The sequence below is a fragment of the Camelus ferus genome, chromosome 8 (genome assembly GCF_009834535.1).
Source record: "Camelus ferus isolate YT-003-E chromosome 8, BCGSAC_Cfer_1.0, whole genome shotgun sequence".
Classification (NCBI taxonomy): domain Eukaryota; kingdom Metazoa; phylum Chordata; class Mammalia; order Artiodactyla; family Camelidae; genus Camelus; species Camelus ferus.
Genome location: NC_045703.1, coordinates 7,174,500 through 7,195,045, shown reverse-complemented (window position 1 = coordinate 7,195,045; position 20,546 = coordinate 7,174,500). Strand labels below are relative to the sequence as shown.

General features: G+C 40.4%; 1 protein-coding gene across 1 annotated transcript in view; it reads left to right on the top strand.

Annotated features, from left to right (window-relative positions):
- Positions 1–20,546, top strand: part of LOC102507509 (CD109 antigen-like) — a 42,326-nt gene that overhangs the window by 705 nt on the left and 21,075 nt on the right. Inside the window, 9 exon segments of the mRNA XM_032485426.1 lie at positions 7,454–7,518; positions 7,521–7,549; positions 7,818–7,956; positions 8,643–8,752; positions 10,933–11,163; positions 11,983–12,084; positions 12,173–12,235; positions 12,971–13,147; positions 15,798–15,950. Coding sequence (XP_032341317.1) covers positions 7,454–7,518; positions 7,521–7,549; positions 7,818–7,956; positions 8,643–8,752; positions 10,933–11,163; positions 11,983–12,084; positions 12,173–12,235; positions 12,971–13,147; positions 15,798–15,950 — 1,069 coding nt within the window.

Sequence of the window (20,546 nt, the reverse complement as noted above, 5' to 3'; positions counted from 1 at the left end):
CTGTCAATAATGGAGGTTGAATCTTCAGGGAGGAGTGTTATTGCTTTATTACAGGTAGCTGATGAGTAAATAATCCACATTCATCATCCATTTCAGCATCCTTACACAGAGACTTCCAGCCCACCCCGATGTGTAGTCCCTTTCGTGGTTTTGATCCACTGGCTCGAACAGCAGAGCATTTTGTTTTGCTGAGCTGAAAAGCACTCTCAGAGTTTCAGACCAGTGGTTCTCCAAACATAGAGTGGGGTTGTCCTCAAATCCAGGATTGATTTCTTTTAGCATTTAAAAAAAATTATTTTTTTGCCCCTCCCCATCCTTTGGGGTTTGGAAGGACCTGGCTGGGGCAACACTTAGGACTCGAGCCCATCCTCGTGTACCTGTCAGTGGGCTGGAGTTGGCCTGGGTGGCTAAGCCTCCTCAGGAGAGCAGCCTGCAGGCTAGGGGTGGACCCACATCTCTGAGGGGACCTTTCCCGGCTCAACTGGCCACCCCCTTCTTCCAGACCAGAGAAGGTCTTGCCCTGGATCCCAGTAGACCTCACCACGCTCCCTGGTGCCCTCCGCAGCCCCTTTGGAGAGGTGCTTGCTTTTCCCTCCCAAGGAAGGGTATGCCTTGTAGTGTTTATTATATTTTTTAATTGAAGTATAGGCAGTTAACAGTGTGTCATTTCTGGTGTACAGCATAATGTCCCAGTCATGCGTATATACATATGCATGTATATATAGGTATATTCATTTTCATATTCTTTCTCATTAAATGTTATTACAAGATACTGACTATAGTTCCCTGTGCTATATAGAAGCAATTTTTTAAAATCTGTTTTTATATATAGTGGTTAACATTTACAAATCTCAGACTCCCAAATTTGTCCCTTCCCACCTCCTTTCCCCGGTAACCATAAGATTGTTTATTATGTTTGCAAGTCTGTTTCTGTTTTGTAGATGAGCTCATTAATGTCCTCTTTCTTTTGTTTCTTTCTTTTTTTAGACTTCATATATGAATGATATCATATGGTATTTTTCTTTCTCTTTCTGGCTTACTTTACTTGGAATGACGATCCCCAGATCCATCCATGTTGCTTCACTTGCCATTATTTTATTCTTTTCTTTTATCACTGAGTAATATTCCATTGTATAAATATACCACAACTTCTTTATTCAGTCATCTGTCATTGGACATTTAGGCTGCTTCCATTTCTTGGCTATTGTATATAGTGCTACATTTTTTATGTATCACTATCAGTGCTTTGGTTTCTGAAATTTATTTAGTTTCAGACTTTATTTGTAATAGCTGGTAAAAACTGGACCCCATCTCACCACTGTCTCATCACAATATTCCTCTCCTGGTGAGAGTGTGTGGCAGTGGCCAGTGGTGGGCAGTACATCTCCTGGTAGAAACAGTCCACACACCAGGACATTTGAAGATGCCTGCTTTAGATTCTATTTAGCAAAAAAAAAAAAAAAAAAAAAAAAATCATGTGAAACCCCTGTGACACAAAGGCAAAAACATGTCTATGATTTGTATACAAAGTTAATTCAACTAAGAGGTTATTTCCGATGTGAATTTGGGTACTGTGGCTGGATTTATGGTTTAGAAACACATAAATGCCTTTTTCCCCCCACATAATTATTATCCTGCCCTTGATCTTATCTGAAGGTTAAGCATTCTGTCTGTGATTTATTTTGAGTTCTTTGGCTAACACGTATAAAACTTAGTGACTGCAAAGCCATATAAACCATCAATGTCTGCATGGATAATGCTAAAAGTGGATACCTTCTTTTCTTCTGTTGTAGTTATTGGGGTGTGCCAGGGATTTAATGCAACCAGTTAAAATGGTGATCCTTAAATTCTGGTAGCTCTCTAGTAAATTTATTATATACTAAATTTCAGGGGGTGTGGATCCCCTGCAGCCACAGCGTAGACAACTTCCTCCCACCAGCACAGGAACCCTTGTAGTTTCATCCTGATTCCCATTTGTGGAGATACTTTGAGATACTGTTGGCTGAGAATGACTTGGCAACTGTGATGGCCCCCTGGCATTTCTTTAGTGCTCAACTGCATTGTATTTGCATCATTTTCCTTAGTATGCGTATCTGTCAAGGTTCAAGCAGAGAAGTAGAATCAGCAGGAGATATATATTAGGAGATTTATTGTGAGAAGTTGACTTGATTGTGAGGGCTAACAAGTCCCAAATCTGCAGGGCAGGTCATCAGGAAAGGCAGGCTGGGACAATCAGGTACTGATGTTACTGTTTACGAGCAGAGTTTCTTCCTGTTCAGGGAAGTCTCAGCTCCGCTTTTAGGGCCTTTCAACTGATTGAATCAGGTCAGTCAGATCATCTAGGATCATCCCCTTGACTTAAAGTCCACTGAGTATGGCTTGATCCCACCTATAAAATACCTTCCCCTCAACACCTAGATTAGTGTTTAAGTGTTTAGGGACTTCAGCTTAGTGAAATCGACTTATTAGGAAGACCGTCTTAGTGTTTGGTTTTTCTGTTGTAGATAGTGAGTTTCCTTGCTGCCATTTAAATTTCTCAGATCTTGCTAGTTTCTGATAATGCAACCTACCTTGGAGATCATGGGTTGAGTTCCAGACCACCGCAGTAAAGCAAATATCACAGTAAAGTGAGTCACGTGAAGTTTTTTGGTTTCCCAGGGCTCGTAGAAATTATGTGTATACTGTACTGTAGTCTATTCAGTGTGTAGTAGCATTATGTCTAAAAAAACCTAATGTCCCTTCCTTGATTAAAAAACACTTTATTGCTAAAAAATGCTAACCATCCTCTGAGTGTTTGAGTCATAATTTTTTTCTAGTAGCAACATCAAAGTTTGCTGATCACAAATCACCATAACAGATATAATAATAATGACAAAGCTTGAAATATTGTGAGAATTACCAAAATGTATCACAAAAACACAAAGTAAGCAAATGCTGATAGACTTCCTCCTTGCAGGGTTGCCACAAATCTTCAACTGATTAAAAACTCAAGTGTCTGTGAAGTGCAATAAAGCAAGGCACATTACAATGGGGTCGACCTGTAGTCCATTCCCAGTACTTCCTTCCTATCAAAGCTCCTTCCTTCAGGCTTCAGTTGTGCAGGGATAACGTCCACAGTGGTGGCAAAGTAACGTGATTCTGTCCCAGGGCAGCAAGATGTTGTGTGTGTATCTAGGTGAGTCACACCTGACACTGCATAGCCGAGGACTTTTCCCCAGAGGCCTGTGGTTAAACATTCCTCCTCCACCCCAGCTTTCATGAGTTCTGAGCCTACCAGTAAGTTTCAGGAGGGTTTGCTTTTATTCAGATTGCAGATATAATTTACAACTTGACAACAGGTTCAGGAAATCTTTTTACTAGCAAGGTCTTTTATCAGCCTCTAGGAATCGGCATAGACCTATTCTGTAAATCCTGCATCCTGGGGAAGATGGAGGTGATGCTGATGACAGTAGCCATCACTGCCTTGTGTCTGTCTAAGCAAAGCACGTCTAACCCCCTTCAGGCTGATCCTTCCACTTAGGTCTTGGCTTCAGTCTCTTGTCCGGAGAATCCTAGTCCCACTTTCCCTCTCACCTGTGTCTCTGCTGCTTCCGTTTGTTATTTTTAACCTTTTGCTCTTTGGGGGTGGCTTCACTGTGTTTCAACATTTCTATCATTAAAGGAAGCAACCCTCCCTTGACCTTCATGCCTCCTTCAGCCGCTGCCCTGTCTCGCCTCCTCCCAGAGTTGCAGCTGCATCTTCCACTTCTTCACATCTCTTCCATCTTTAGCCCCCTCTGTTCTGCCTTTTCCCCTCATCATGCCATTGAGATAAAACCGCTGTCCCCAGGACACAAAGACCTCTTTCTTGCCTAATCTTGGAGGGGCTTTCTTGGGCTTTTACAGCTTTTGCCCCCCTCTGCAGGATTGGACATTGCTGTCCTCTCCCACTTTCCTCCTGATTTTCCTTCTTTTGCTTTGGCCACTCCTTTAAGACTCTTTGCAGGCAACTCCTTTCTGTCCATATTGTAAATGTTTTTGTTCCTTAGAGCTCCACCTCTGGCTCTCTTCTCTTTCTTTTCTTTTTTTTTTTTCAACATTTCTCAGAGTTTTCTTCTTTGTGGCTAGGGAATCTGCTATTGTTTATTTATTTTGTTGAAACCTAGATCCCGTATCACCAGCCCACATTTCTAGCTTGCCCATTGGATCCTCACGTCTTGCTGCCCACTGGACATTGCCCACTGGATGTCCCACAGTGACTTTAAACCCCAGACCTGGTTTCCTCTACTTCCCTCTCTTGGTGGCCCACACCACCATCTCTTTACCTGCCCAAGTCAGCTGTACTCACCCAACTCCCTCAACCCCTATAGAGCAAACCGACACCCAGTGCAGGCACGCATCAGGTCCAGCTTTGTCTCCTTAATGTGTCTCAAGTCCATCTTTTCTCCACTGCCGCTTCCTTGATTCAGGCCAATGTCAGCTTTCTCTCCTCGACTGCTGTTGTGGTTTCTTAAAAGTTCTTCCTGGCTCCATTTTCACCCTATTCAATCTTTTCTCTGCTTTGCATCCAGACTTGTTTCCTCTTTTTCTTCTTCTTTTCTCCTCCTCCTCATCCTCGACCCCACTCTTTCTTTTCTTCTTTGACTAAAAGACCAATCTAATTTTATGGCTCTTTTATATGAACATTTTCAGACCACTGCCCTGAGAGTGAAGTTCAGAACTTTTAGAATATCTTCCAGAGTTCTTTTCTTATTTCTTGTCTTTTGAAACATCTCCCCCAGCCCCTTCTCTACCCTCCCAAATGTTACCTGTGCTTCCAAGGATGCAAAGTGCTTTTTCTGATGGGGCCTTGGCAAAGGCAATTTCAAGGCCTGGCTACTTGCCCTTCGCACTTTCTATCCTGTATCTGTCATAGCACTAAGCACACACAGCTAGTCCACCTCTTTGAGGGTGTGTGTGTGTCATGGTTGCTGCTGCAAGTTGGTACCTAGTATAGTGCCAGGCATGGAGTAGGCTTCCAGTGAATGCTCATTGAAAGGATGAATGGATAAGCAGCGTGACGCCTGAGAGTTCAGTTTTGAGCTGTATGTAGCACAACAAAGGCCTTCATCACCGGTCAAAATCCTGTTACTTTGAGTGAAGCACATTAAGTTGTATGGGCAATAGTTTTGGTCTTGTCACTGAATTAGGGGGTGAGGAGTAGGACTTGAACTCCAGTTGTTCCTTGGATGTACTTGGAAAGATGAGTTCTGTTGTCTTACCACTTGAGTGGCTGTTATTAAGTTATAGATACAATTTTTAAACATTTACTTCATATTAGCTATTACAGTCACCTCTCTGAGTGGATGATAAGCAATTTAGGTCACTGTTTTGCTAGTGTCTATCTGTCCCATCAAGGCATAGTTAGTTAATGTGCAGAGGGTTACTGGCAATTTCCCAGAGAGGGTTACTGCTGTCCTTTTAATTCTGAAATCTTCATTTGAGATGAATGGAAACCTACATTTGTTTATTAGTTCTGATGTGAACATCTGCTCACTATTCTCAGCTCATTAAATAATAGATTCTTTCCCTTCATCATAGTAGGTTTTGAGGGTTGTCAAGAAAATAACGTGGCGTACATCTAGTTACTTACGTAACTCCTGTGGACAGTAGAATTTAAAAAAAATTAGTTAATTTAAGGTTTATTTAAATGTATTTATTATTTGATGAATTGAGACATTTGCATCCTGCAAATGACATGGCAAAAAAAAAAAAAGGTGAGCAGAAACATGAATTGTAATGATAAGTTCAAGTTTTTTAGGTCTTATTTTGTAAACCTATTGTGATGTGGTTGTTTTTTGAAAAAAAAAAAAAAAATCCTTGTTTTGTTAATGAAACTATCCCAGAATATCTTTGGTTTGCTTTTTTAAAGGTTGTTGAGCTATTATTTTCTGAATGATTAGTTTATCTCCCCAATTTCCAGATTCTATTTAGGACCATAACTGTCAGTGTCCTTGTTTCTTGATTAGTATAATCAGCTTGGGGCTTGGAAAGCAAAATCTGCTTCACATTCAAGTCAAAATAAAAAATATTTTTGCCTGAGAATACTTTAAATTATGTATAGGTTTTCAAGCTCTCAAGTACAGTATCATGTGATATAAGTTAAAGTGTAATGTTCTGGTGTTCTAGTTATGCATTTGTTTAATCTTTGACAAGATACAAGCACTGTTAGGTTTTGAGGACTCTTGAATGAATGAATGTGATGCTGAAGCTGCTAACCAGGGTTTCTACTAACTTAACTGTTTTTACTTGGAAGGGTGGTATGTTTGAAGATGGTTTGTCTTCTTCTCTTTAATTTGGAATGTGCTGTATTTTACCATTGGTTTTTGAGTTGAGTTGATCCAGATGCAGGGGGGCTGTTTCTGTGTTCAACTAATGGATTCAGGAAGCAGGAGTTTACTGTCAGATTTATAGAGCACAAAGTAAAAACAACTTCCACGTTTGGCTTAGCATTTCACAATAGAAATGGAAGGATCCCAGGAAATGCACTGAGAAAAGGCTTTCTGACAGTAAAATGGTCTGCCAAAGATTGTCTCTCCTTCACACAAAAAGACAGTCCCATCATGAGAAAGGATAAAGCTAATACCTAGAATGCAAAGCAGCAGAGATGAGATTTGACTCAAGGAGTTAATGTTGGTGCGATGGATTTAAAAAATTACTCTTTTTTTAAGTTTTTCTGCAAAAAGTGAGTTTTTAATACCCATGAGCACATTTGGTGCCCTGGCGTGTTTAGTCTCATAAATCCAGCTGGTTAATGTTGGAACATGCAGCAGTGGCCATGGTGAATGCAGTTTCAATGAACATTTACAACTTTCTGACTCACAGACATAGAAAACAAACTTGTGGTTACCAGAGGGGAAAGGGGATGGGAAGGGATAAATTGGGAGTTTGCGATTTGCAGATATTAACTACTGTATATAAAACAGATAAACAGCAATGTCCTAATGTATAGCACAGGGAACTATATATATTCAATACCTTGTAATAACCTATAATGAAAGAGAGTATGAAAAGAAATATATATAAGTGAATCATTATGCTGTATACTAGAAATTAGCACAACATTGCAAATCAACTACACTTCAATTAAAAAAAATTCAAAAGCTTCAAAGTCTCCTGGGCATGCAGTTAATGGGCCAATCCAGTTGTTTAGGAAGAAAAGATTTTCATAATCTTTTAAAAATCTTTTGACAAGAAACTGTCACTTCTAGTTATGATCATATTTTCTCTGGGCTCTCTAGGGGCTAGGCCAAGCATGGGTTATGAACTGTTTTGAGATACTGCAATTGAGAATCTTCCCATTTTGGAGACTTAATTTCAAGGGTTATTATTTATTAAGGACATTCCTGACTATGCTTTCAGTTTAAAAAATGTGTAATAAGAGTATGTTTTTAATGTAATTCTTTCATGTTAAGCCCCATTTATTACTTTCCAGGTATACGTATGGGAAGCCAGTGAAAGGAGATGTCACACTTACATTTTTACCTTTATCCTTTTGGGGTGTGAAAAAAATATTAGAAAAACATTTAAGGTAACTCAAGAATATCTTGCAACTTGTAATCAGGAAAAACTGTAAGTGTACTTTTTCTAGAAAAAAAGATTTGGTACTGAATTAACAAAAGTTGAGTGTAAGCAGCTCAAGATCTTGCTAGCATCAGACAAGTGAGAATGTACACATTTGTTAAAATAATGAAGATGGAAACAGAGCCATTGTATCATTGTGACTTAGGTTGAGTTTTATTTCTTAGATGTGAATTGCTAAAGTGAAGAATGCAATTGAAATTTTTTTAACCAAACAGATAAATGGCTCTGCAAACTTCTCTTTCAATGAAGAAGAGATGAAAACGGTCATGGATTTTTTGGATGAGCCTCTTGAACACGTGTATCCGTCTCCTGGGCCAGTAGAAGTTTTAGCCACGGTGACAGAATCACTCACAGGTCTGCAGACGTGGAAAAGTGCAGGTAGAGACAATTGTGTGCTGCTGCTCCATCATCTTCCCCATGGTAGCTGGCACGTTCCTGTGAGGCCGTCGCTGCCTAAGGATGCTGTTTAATGCTGATGTTGCCATGACTATTAGTCTAACTCGCAGAATGTGTTCATAATGAAGGGGAGACTTTACTTTCTTTGGAATTCTGTACTTCAGCCATGTGTGATAGGTATTCATAAGCTTTTTTTTCCAACCTGAAAACCACATGGAAAGGGTACATTTTCAGCTGACTAACCATCCTCTTTTCCTTTTTTATATAACATCTTCTGAAATCTCAGTGGTTTCTAGGCAATTTTCTCTTTTAGTAATAAAATAAAGGCTAATTCCTTGGATCTTTCTGTTGCTATTTTAATAGCTTTCACCAATCCCTGAAAGAGTGAAAGGACGATTGTGTCAGTGGCCTGAATGTGTGGGGCACATGTCATTGATGGGGGGGATCAGTAGTGGTGCTCAGAAGGGACCCACAGAGGACAGAATAGACCTGATGGTCCTCTTAGTGCCAAAGCCAGAGAGGCTCCTGTGTCTTGATATCCTAACCAGTTTGGGAAGTAGCACAGATGGGGAGATTTGGTAGATAGGAGCTGTTGCTTGTAAAGCATTACTTTTACTTTCTAAAAGGTGTAATTTCCCAAACAGGTATCTCAAGAAATGCAAGCTCCAATGTATTTTTCAAGCAACATGATTACATCATCGAATTTTTTTATTATGCTACGGTCTTGAAGCCATCTCTCAACTTCACAGCTGCTGTGAGTTGGTATATTTCTTAATGGTCTAAAGCAGTAAGTTCAGTTTAGTGAAACAGAATGGGAAATGGTATTTTCAGTGCTTTTCAAAAAGTTTAAGCCCAAAGTAGGTAACTTTCCCTCTTTAGATACATGAGGCATGTGGAATTGTTTCCAAATGACTCTTATCTACTTTATCCAAAAAGTAGTTTCCAAAAAAATTTTCCTCAAAATATATTTAATAAGCAGTTAAAGTTAGATTTGGATTACAACTATGAAGCTTTGTAAAGGAGTTAGATGCTAGTCAAAAATTTTTAATTTCCATTTGATTTTTATAATGACTAATTTTACTTCTAGCAAAGGTGTAGCATTAAAAATGATCAGCACATCTCTCACTTATTGAGAGAATACTGAATTACCATTTATTACCCGAGTGAATTCTGACTCTGAGCAGGGCATGCTGCTGGGCGGGGCTCTGAGACCTAAGAGAGACCCAGTCCCTCCCCTGGAGTCACAGTGTCTGTGACAGTGATGGGAAAATAGACACACAACTGTGACTCAGGGCACGAAAAGATCCGCGTCATGAGTACATTTCTATAGGGATTTAAAACAGGCATTGGCCAACTTTTCCTGCAAAGGGCTAGATGTAAATATTTTTAGCTCTGTGGGCCGTTGGTCTGGGTCACCACTGTGCAGCTCTGACACTGTTGGGTGAAGCAGCCCCTGCAGCTTGGTAGCCAAGTCAGGGTGACTGCTTCTCAACAAACCTTCACAAAGAGACTGGATTTGGCCTCCTTGCCTGGCATAGCTTGCTGACCCCTGTTTTAAAGAAAGGAGGGATCACTGCTTATTGAATAGATGGAGAGAACATTTATAGTTTCCATGTTGGTGTATCTGTGGAGATTTGGGGACAGGGATGTGCTCAGAGAGGGCATGCGAGCTGTGTTCCCCTTCCTCATACTGTGTTTGCCCTAAGCATCTCTTCCCTTCGGCTCAATATCCTTTTATAATAAACCAGTGATCTAGTCAGGGGGAAGAAAAGTTTTAGAGAGCTCTTGATTTTAATAATCTTATAATTTAGACAGTTGGGAAAGGTAAGTTAAAAACAAAAATGAAAACAACACAAGGTTGCAAATGATAATTTCCAAATGAATAGAGAGGGAAACAATGAGAGTTCAGGGAGGGAGGGCTGGCTTTGGGAGGGGGGTGAGGTCATTCAGGGAGGCTTTCTGGAAGGGGAAGGTTTAGGCTATTTGTGAAAAGATCAGTCGTGTTTTCAGTGTTGGGATGTGTGAGTTGGAGGTGGGGAACAAGATGAGCTGAGACAGACATGAGCACTTTGGTTGGTGAGTTCAGGGTGCATTCAGGTGACAGCGACTGGGACAGGGCAGTGGCAGCAGAGAGCTGGTGTTTCCTGTCCAGGAGGGGTCAGAGGGAAGACAGGAGGTGGAGCTCAGGGAGTTTGCAGAGGATCCTCAGGGCGTCACCTTTTGTTTAGCTTTATGCTCTAGGCAGTGAAGAGCCTAGACCCTTAATGAATGTGGGAGAGGTGGGACAAAAGCAGTGTCCCTGGGGGACTGGGGGATCTGCGTGTGGGAGGATGGCAGCAGCCTGGGCATGAGGCAGCGAGGAGCCTCCTGGTGAAGGAAGTGGGGGAAGATGTCAGAGACCTACAAGACTTGGTGCTTATTGGGTGTGAAAAGTTGGAAGAGGGGAAATTTAGAGATGTTAAGTCTGGCCAAATTGTGGTGTGAGCGAAGATAGGCAGGGCAAGATGGTTTTTCAGTTTTAGATATATTGAATTTGAGATGTCAGGGATATACAAGCAGAAGTTTCCTGCAGCGGTTTGGAGGTGTGGAGTGTCAACTCCAGAGTCAGGTCAGGAGTGCTGAGATCTTTGGGGATAAATGATAATGAAGCTTGACAATTTCTCACATTTAGGGAGAGGAAAGGGGAACCAGAAAGTCATTGCGAAGATGTAGACAGAGGGGTGTAAGTGAAGGAGGTTATTGTGGAGCCATGGAAGGCAAAAGAAGCCATAATATCAAGAAGGGAGTGGTCAGTGGAGTTGGATGCCGCCTTAGAGAGACCACTTAAACTGGAAGTTAGGGTGCAACCAGTGATTTTTGAGAGTTCGGTTTCATGAGAACAGCACGGATGGGGACTGGATCCAATGATTTTAAAATGTTTCCTTTTGACCTTAGGTGAAGGTAACCCGTTCTGATGGCCGTCAACTGACTCCTGAAGAAAGAAGCAATCATGTAGTCATAACGGCGACACAGAGAATCTATACTGAGAAACTATACTGGAGCAGATGGGACAGGACAGATCAGGAAATAGGGACTGTCCAGGTCACAAATCATACTGTCCCGCAAAATGGAATCTTCAAGATTGAATTCCGAATCCTGGACGATAGCAGTGAGCTGCAATTGAAGGTGCCATCCGTTTTCCATCATTATGTTACTGCAACAGCAGCATTCAAATTGTCTTGTGCTAGGCACTTGGTCTGTTGGGAGGTCAAAGTGCACAGGAAGTGGACACATACTTTTATTGAAAAGAACAGGGGAAACGGTTAAAAGTGATTTAATGACAGTGGCTGAGAGTGAGACCGAAGGCTTCCTTGTAAATTCATTTTGAAGAGCACAGCAAAATAGAGATCTGAAGGCAGGGTGGAGAAGCTCCCCAGACTCCCAGTCTAGATGATTTTCAATCATGTGAAATTGTATTTTGGCAGGAGCTGAAATGAAAAGGGAAAAAATATTTTTTGGCGCTTATACTCCTATGCTGGTCTGAGACTCCCCAACCATTTCTGCTACTTTTCTGGTGGTCACTTGGCCCTGCCACAGCTGTGGCTTTGAGTTTTACTCTCACCAGTGGAGGACTGAGTGAGCCAGTGTGACTTCTTGCTTGTAGATGAGCTCTGTGTTGTGGGGAGAGGGAAGGATTCCTTTTTCACCTTGTGCTCTCTCCTCAGAGTGTGCTTCCTGGTACTAAGCCTTTGTTTCTGAAATAAGTTAGGACTGTGTTTTTTGCCTTTTACTTGATGGTGATGAAGACCATCTGACATGGCTTACATCTCTCACTTTGTTTATAGTATAAGCTGTAAAATGATGAAGATCCAATGTCTGGGGACTGTGTCTTGCATGAAAGAAGAGTGAAAGTGAATTTGCCTTTCCATGATTGTTTAGCAGGTAACATTTTCTCCAAGGGTTTGTAAAGATGAAAGTTTATGGCTCCCCTGTCTTTTGTTCTAGGCCTGTTTTCTGGATAGTGTGGATAGCATCGCAGTTCACTTCATGTTTAAATCTCCTAGCAAAACATACATCCAGCTAAAAACAAGAGATGAAAATATAAAGGTAATGCTTACAGTCACTTGATAATGACAATGTAATTGGGCTGTCTTGCCATTGACATGTGTGTATTAATTAAGTGCTTTTTTTCTAGGTGGGATCACCTTTTGAGTTGGTGGTTAGTGGCAACAAGCAATTGAAGGAGGTAAGCTATATGGTAATCTCTTATAGAATCTAAATTTATAATCTATTACAGAATATTCTCAAATAATGTCTACCTGATATCTAAACTAAACTGACTGCTTTTTAAAATTCAGCCTAACACCTTGTTAGCCTCTTTTTTATATTGAAATCAAACTATGTTTTTTGCTTTCTTCACCTACATTTGCATTTTCAGTTTAAGATGGATAGTGAAATCTTGCATTATGTGTAAAATTTAAATTTCTGTGAGATAAGACACACACATTCATTGTGGAAAATTATAGAATAGAAGAAAAACAGAGGGGAAGGTATAGCTCAAGTGGTAGAGTGCATGCTTTCCATGCACAAGGTCCTGGGTTCAATCCCCAGCACCTTCTCTAAAAATAAATAAATAAATCTAATTACCTCCTCCCCAAATAATAATTAAAACAATTAAAAAAAAAAGAAAAGCAAAAAATAAAAATTACTACTCTCCCAATGGTGCTCTGCATTCCTTCCACTTAGATTCTTGACTGTCAAGCTGCTGCTGCCTCAGTTATTTTTATTGTTTTATTTTATCCTTTTGTAATTACCAGCTTATACTCTCTGTGTTGCTCAGGGAGGTTTTTGGGGTTTTTTTGTATTCAAAAAAGATTTGAAGTAGGTTTAAGTGAAGGATTTGTGTATATGCACAAAATTATGATCAGTCAGCTGCCCTTGAGATTGTCACTCGCTTTAGCATAAAATGAGACTCACCTACTGTTCTTTTCAGGTGGTGTCCAGGGGACAGTTGGTGGCTGTAGGCAAGCAAAATTCAACAACCTTCTCCTTAACACCAGAAAATTCTTGGGCTCCAAAAGCCTGCATCATTGTGTATTACATTGAAGATGATGGGGAAATTATAAATGATGTTCTCAGAATTCCTGTTCAGCTTGTTTTTAAAAATAAGGTAAGATTTGCGGTAATGATGTTTAAAAAGAAAACTTCCTATTAGTGAAATCTGAGAAATGTAATCCTTCTTTAGAAAAATACCATTAAACTAAATTTTTAGAAATTTATATTCATTTCTAGAATTATGGATAAACCTCTTCATATTTAATTATTATATATACCTTCTTCACATATGGAATTATTGGACACTGTGAGTCTTCTTTGTAAGTTATGATTCTTGGCTTTAGACTTAAATGCAAATCCATGGAGCTCTTTCAGGATTTCCCAAACGGTGGTGTCAGTGTTGTGTTGCATGGAACTCCAGTGGCAATCTAGAGTCTATGTGGTGTTGACACTGGTGTGGGAGTGAAGTGAAGGAGGGAGTGAGTCCATCTGCAGTGAGGTGTGGAAGCAGAGCTGGGCTTTCATTTATTCATTTCATCAGCCTGGAAACAAACACAGGACAAATTTACAGTGAGCCTGACTACTTTGCATGTGGAGATCCATGTGGAATTTGGTCTCCAAATGCAGCAGTGACTTTTATAACCTAAGGTGTATAGCTTGTGTAGGAAACCCCTTTGGGCCCCAGCTCTGAGAAGTCACCATTGCAAGACTAACTCGTGGAGTTGAATGATCTCATTCATATTAAACTGAGCCATCATTCTCACTAAAAGCTGCTGCCTTCTCAGGAGTGCTGAAGCGAAATAATCATTATTTTAAGGTAGTGATTGCAGAATGTAGTTCTTTTGATAGCGTTTTTCCCCTTAATTCATTAAAATTTTGAGAAGTAGCAGTCACCATCCATGCCTTCTTTTATTGAGAACTGTCACATCTAACTTTGATTATCAAAATATAATACAAATTTTCTGTCTTATGAAAATAATTTTGTGAAAGACAATGCTATACTCTGTTAGTTTCAGAGCACTATTTTTGACTTCTAGTGACTCCATTAATCCCCTGATAAAGGTTAATTTTAAAGTAGGAGTAAGGCTTAAATATGGAGTATGGAGGCACAGATCTCTGAACGTGAGACCCGGTTCTAAAAAAAAGTTGCAGTGTAAAAGGTCTTCTGCTTTGAGGAAGCAGAGTGTGTAAATAACATACTTCCAAGGAATGTCTTAGGTCTGAGGGATAAGAAATTAGTTTCAGTAGTGTTTGCAAAGATAACTCTTCCTCTGATTTTTATATGATCATGTTTACCATGTTTTACTCCCAAAGGAATTATGTATTTGGAAATAAAATATGTTTCAGCACGAGAAAATTAGTGAATCTTTGTGGATGTTCAGTAGTGGCTGGGATCAGTGAATGAAATGTGGAAGGGGCAAGGGATGTAAGTTTAGAAGTCATCCACACAGAAGTGCAGGTTGGAGCCATGGGGTCCCTGAAGTGCAGAGTAAAGAGTGAGAAGTTCAAGGTTTGAAGATGATGGTCCCCCTGTCCGCTCCGCCCTTATTTGAGGTGTAAGCGAAGAAAAGTAAACCAGGGGTACAGTGGCTCAAGAGGCATATCAAAGAAAAATTACATTGGACAAGTTAAACCGACATGGGAAGACTTTATTCAAGACAGTTGCAACAGAGGAGCAAGACTGAACTCAACTCCACTGAAACTGAAGGCAGGAGGAAAAGAACTGGAGGACACTAGGGCGGAGCTGTCAGTGTGATCAGACTATGTGTTTCCCAGCTGGCATTTGTCCATTATGCTCGTCTGGGCCCATAAAGCCTGGGAGATCCATCAGGGTTCTTTCTGGATGATCACACTTCAAAAGGATGGCTCCCAGGTCCTTGAGAATGACATGACTGCTTGTCAAACTGGCAGGAGGCTGGGTAAAGATTTACACCTCAAAGGCCAGAGAAAAAATTTACAACTGCAGGCTTTCTACTCAGGGACTTAGCCACAGGAAGAAGCTGTCTAAAGTTCAGGTAAGCTGAAGGGAACATTTAAAGCCATCTTGGTCAGGTTGTAAGGTCTCTGGGGCAGTGGAATGTCAAAACTGAGCTGGACAGGATGAACGTTCCTAATAGGAAGAGGCCTCATGACATAGCCATTCAGTTCAGCTGTGATGAGAGGATTGACGCACTTGAAGAAGCCGGAGGACCTCAGCACTGTGCTTTGCTGAGTGTAATGACAGAAGCAGCCTTGGAGACAGAGCATGGGGCCTGCCTGGGGTCTGGTCTGAACATCTCCTCCCTTGGAAAGACACCCCACCCCAGCCCAGGCAGTTCTGTGAGTCCCCAGTGCTCTCACCTGCATGCACTCACTTCTGAGTCCAGGTGGCCAATGTGCAGATGTCTGCAGTGTCTTTCGTCCTCCCTGTCCCCTCTCCTGGATACTGGCCCTCCCCAGCTAAGCCAGACACTATCTTCTCTTCAGCACTGGCTGCAGGCGGGGTGAGAGATGGAAAAAGGGAAGGAGAAAGGTAGAGAAAGGAAGGAAAATTCAGATTTTTGCCACCGTGAGAGGTTCCTTGACTTGCAAACACTGGGAGCAAAGTTTCTTTTTACTCCTTTCCCTAGAGAAGGCTTATGTTTGGCTTTAGAATGGTCCCTGAGCCAAGGCAAATGTAGAATCTTTGCTAGATTTTGTCATTGATCTGCTATGGATAAGATATGTAAGAAATGTGTTTTAAAAAAAAAGTACAATATATCAGTCCTGTTTTCTCCCTTTCTCAGATACAGCTGTTTTGGAGTAAAGCTAATGCTGAACCGTCTGAGAAAGTCTCTCTGTGGATCTCTGTGACACAGCCAGGCTCAGTAGTTGGGATTGTAGCTGTCGACAAAAGTGTGAATCTGCTGAATGTCTCAAATGATATCACAATGGAAAATGTGAGTTTAGCTTTTTTTGTTCTTACAAAAATACATGTTAAAAGAGAAGAAAACTTTATTGCATTACCTCAAGTATCTAAAGTAAATTTCATGAGATCCTTTTCAAGTATAAGTCAGTAACCAGTGAAGCTTTGGGATGAAAAGGATCTGCATTCCAGTTGTTATGGAGACAAAAGGCTGTTGTGGGCAGGTGTGTTTACTGTCCTCCATGCGAAATGCCACCTCGAGTTTTCCCTCATTTTCATACTGTATTTTAATTGAAAACTCTTGAGAAAATACTAGGAAATAAACCTGTGCAATTCTGAATGACACTGAAGAGAGCTCTTAGTTTTGAGGTACTTTCTATTTTGGTTGTACAGAATGGTTGTAAATAACTACAATCCCTGTTGAATCAGGAATTTGCTGTATATTGAAGGAGTAAAATCATGTTCGTCTGCAGAAAATGTACAGACCAAGAAACGTGAACATCTAGTGTCACATTAGCTGATCCCCACTCACTAGTCATTTCATTTCTAGTTGTGGATCCTTGATAAAGCCACGTAACCATTGTCAGTTGAAACCTATGGCCACTGATGGATTTAAGCACAGTGATTAACAACATGTCAGGAAGAGAAATATATATGTTTAGGCTAATTTGGTCATCCTGTTGTAAAAGCAGTTCACCTGGAAAATAATTAGACATATTTCCTCAGTTCTATCCACTTAATTTTTCTTAAACTCCTTAAAAACCAATTGGTCACTTTTTTTCTCTTGACTTCACTTAAGAGAAGTGAATTCACATTATTCTAAAAAGTCTGTGGCATTTTGCATTTGATTTAACTGAATATAGTATCTCTCATTTTACAACATTTTACAAATATCTTAATAAATAATAATATTTCACTTTTTCTCTATATATGTGTATACACACACACACACACACACACACACGTGCTCTCTCAGTGTCTCTGTCTTCGTATCTTGCTATACATTTACATTGAATTTTGTCAGATACTAAGATTGCTATTCCAGCTTTCTTTTGATTCACACTTGACTGGCATATGTTTCCATCTTTTTATTTTCAATCTTTTGTAAGTTTTTGTTTTAAGTATACCTTGTAGGTAGCATATTATTTTATTTTGCTTTTTAAAAATCTAATCTGATAGTATCCTTTAATAAGCTTATTTAACCCATTTACGAGTATAGTAATTCTTGTTGTAATTAGGACTTATTTCTGCTTTTTTATTTCATATTTATAAATTTAGACTACTCTCTTTTCACTTCTTTTTAGTCTTCTTCTTTCCATGATTTGGAAGTTATACATTCTATTTTTGTCCCCATTAAAGATGCCCTTAACTCATGAACTGTGCACATATTTATTTATCTATGTTGATTTCTTAAGGTTATCAGTATTTGTGCTTCATGTGGCAAGACAAATGATTTAGTGTGTTCTCATATTCTTGTCTCTCCCCTGTCTCCACCTCCTTCCCCAGCCCTGGCCACGTCATGTTGCTCTTGTGCAGAACTCTAGTTCTGTGTCACGATGGCTTGCCCTTTCAATCTGGGCTCTCCCTTTATTTTTTAATTCTAGAAATTTGCATCCATTCTTTCCTCCTATATTTTCTCTTCTCTGTTTGACTTCTCTCTTTTTCTGGGGCTCTTGTTATTCAGAGTTTGGTACTTTTACTTCCTTTCTCTGTATCTCTTACCTTTTTGTTTTATGTTTTTTTAATCTCTTTTTGAATTTCTTTGGGAGAGTTCCTCAGCTGACTGTTTCTGCTCACTGATCAGTCACCGTCTCTGTCTGTCTTACTTTGATAGATGTCCTACTTTTATGTCAGCTATTATATTTTTAGTACCTGTCATTTTCATTTGGTAGTTATCTTTTGTTGTTTCATGTTGCTAATATTTTCCTATCTTATGTATATTTAGTAGGTTTATTTTAAATTCTTGAGTGGCCTTCAGTATTTTGCTTCACATGCTGTATGCTGTCCAGTTGAATGTCTTTTATGGAAATTATACTCTTTGGATGTCTAGTTAATTGGCAGCTACTCTGATAATGTCTGTTGGGGAAGGCTGGACACCAGGCTCCAATCGGTATCAGTCTTGTGAGTTTAAAGAGAGGGGAGGGGTTGAGCTTCAGGGATGAGAGAACTACTCTTGCGCCTCCCTGTGTGCTGCACTCAGTGGTTCCCTTTTAAACTCTTAGGGAAAAACAGCCCAGGAGGAGGCAGTCTCCTGAGGTGATGATTCACCAGCTCTGAGGCGTTGGTGGAGGAGAGGAGAGAGAGAGAGTGCTCGAGGGCTAGGGATATATCCAGACACCTGTTCCTTTGATTTCTCACACCAGAGGGGCAGAGCTGCTGACCTGGAATTATCCTGGCCACACCGCCTGCCTGCTGCTGGCTGGTGTTGGCCGTGAAATTGCAAGAAGTGATTGTCCTGAGGCCGACCCCTGAAGAGAAGCAGGAGCAGAATTTAAAAATCTTCCTTCAGCCTGACATCTGACTGCTACCTCTAGCGGCCGCCTGCCACCCCCTTCCTCCAATACCCCACTTCAAGATAACCTTCCCTCTTCTTGGGGTCTTCTCGTTCTGCTCTTCTGGGTTTCTTGCTTGCTTTTCTTGTTTGTCCAGAGTTGGCTTTCCAGGAGGGAATCAGGAGCCTATTATAATAGACCATTCTGGCTGCTTCTTAAATTTGTATGCCTCTTGAGTCCCTTGGAATCATTTACGTGTCCTCGATGTTCCAGGACAAATTTTCAGAGCCCGGCCTTCCCCTGCCACCGCTTTGGCAGTGCCTGTTTACTGAGCCAGTGAGGAAAGGAGGACTTGATTCTGCAGGAGATGCTTCTTCCTCAACAGTCCTGTCACTTCACTCCCGAGTGTCAGCAGAGGCCGTCGGGCACCCGCGGGTGCTCTGTGGCAGAGCTGGAGTCCCAGAGCTGAAACCGTCCCCTCCGGCACGCCTGGTGCTGGCTCCCTTGTCTGCAGTTGGGCTCACTGCATTTGCTGGCTTGTTGAGATATTATGAACTTTTCTGTTTTCTGTTGTTTTCTTCTTGGTGCCTGTTCTGGCACCGTGTTTACTTACCATAGATGTAGGAGTGGTTATTGTTAGCATAGCAGAACCAGTGGTTTGGCTGTTTAATTTTCAACTTGATGAGTTTTGTAAACTTTGAATCCTTCATGATTTTTATTCTGGCATTTTCTTGATTAGTTTGTTATGCTGCTAATGTCAATCAGGGAAACATATCAAAATAGTTACACCAAAGGGTATAATATCTTAAAATGTTTATCACAGCAGACATATACAATGTAAGATTTTCCATTTTAACCATTTTTAAAAATGCAATTCAGTGGCATTAATGACCATTCATAATGTTGTACAACCGTCATGACTGTGTATTTCCAGAACTTCTCATCACTCTAAACAGAGACTCAGTGACCAGGAAGCACTAACTCCCAAATCCTCCACTTCCCTTAGCAACCCTGGTCACCGCTAATCTACGTCTGTGCTGGTGAATGTGCCTCTTGTGGAGAAGTCCTTTATGTGTAATCATACAGTATTTGTCCTTTTGTGACTGCCTGATTTCACTTAGTATAATATTTTCAAGATTCATTTGTAGTGTAGCATATTTCAGAACTTTCTTTTTATGGCTGAATAATATTCCATTGTGTAAATAGGACACATTTTGTTTGTTCTAGTGATGGACACCTAGGTTGTTGCTGTCCTTTGGCTCTTGGGACTAATGCTGCCGGGCACGTTGATGTACAAATACCTCCTTGAGTCCCTGTTTTCAGTTCCTTTGGGGTGGAATTGCTGAGTCATATTCTAATTCTGTGTTTGTGCCAATTTTATTCACTCTTTTAGCCTATTTTACTCACTCTAGCTAGCAGTGAGTACTGTTCTTTAAAAAACAGCATTGTTTGCTAGAGACACTGTGGAGAAAAGGGAACCGTCCTACACTTTTGGTGGGAATGTAGTTTGGTGCAGCCATTATGGAAAACCATATGGGGATTCCTCAAAAGACTGAAAATAGACTTACCCTAAGATCCAGCAATCCCATTCCTGGGCATATACCCAGAGAGAACTCTGGTTTGAAAAGACACCTGCACCCTACTGTTCATAGCAGCACTATTTACAATAGCCAAGACATGGAAACAACCTAAGTGTCCATTGACAGATGACTGGATAAAGAAGTTATGGTGTATATATATATGGAGAGAGAGAGAGAGAGAAATACTACTCAACTATAAAAAAAGAATAAAATAATGCCATTTGCAGCAACATGGATGGACCTGGAGATACTAAGTGATGTAAACAGAAAGAGAAAGAAAAATACCATATGGTATCACTTATATGTAGAATCTAAAAAAAAAATAAAAGGCACAAATGAACTTATTTACAAAACAGAGACAGACTTACAGACATAGAAAACAAACTTGGTTATGGGGGGAAATGGAGGTGGGGAGTTAATTTGGGAGCTCAGGGTTTGTAGATACTAAACTACTGTGTATAAAACGGATGAACAACAAGGTCCTACTGTATAGCACAAGAACTGTATTCAATACTTTGTAATGACTTGTAATGAAAAAGCATATGAAAAGGAATATAT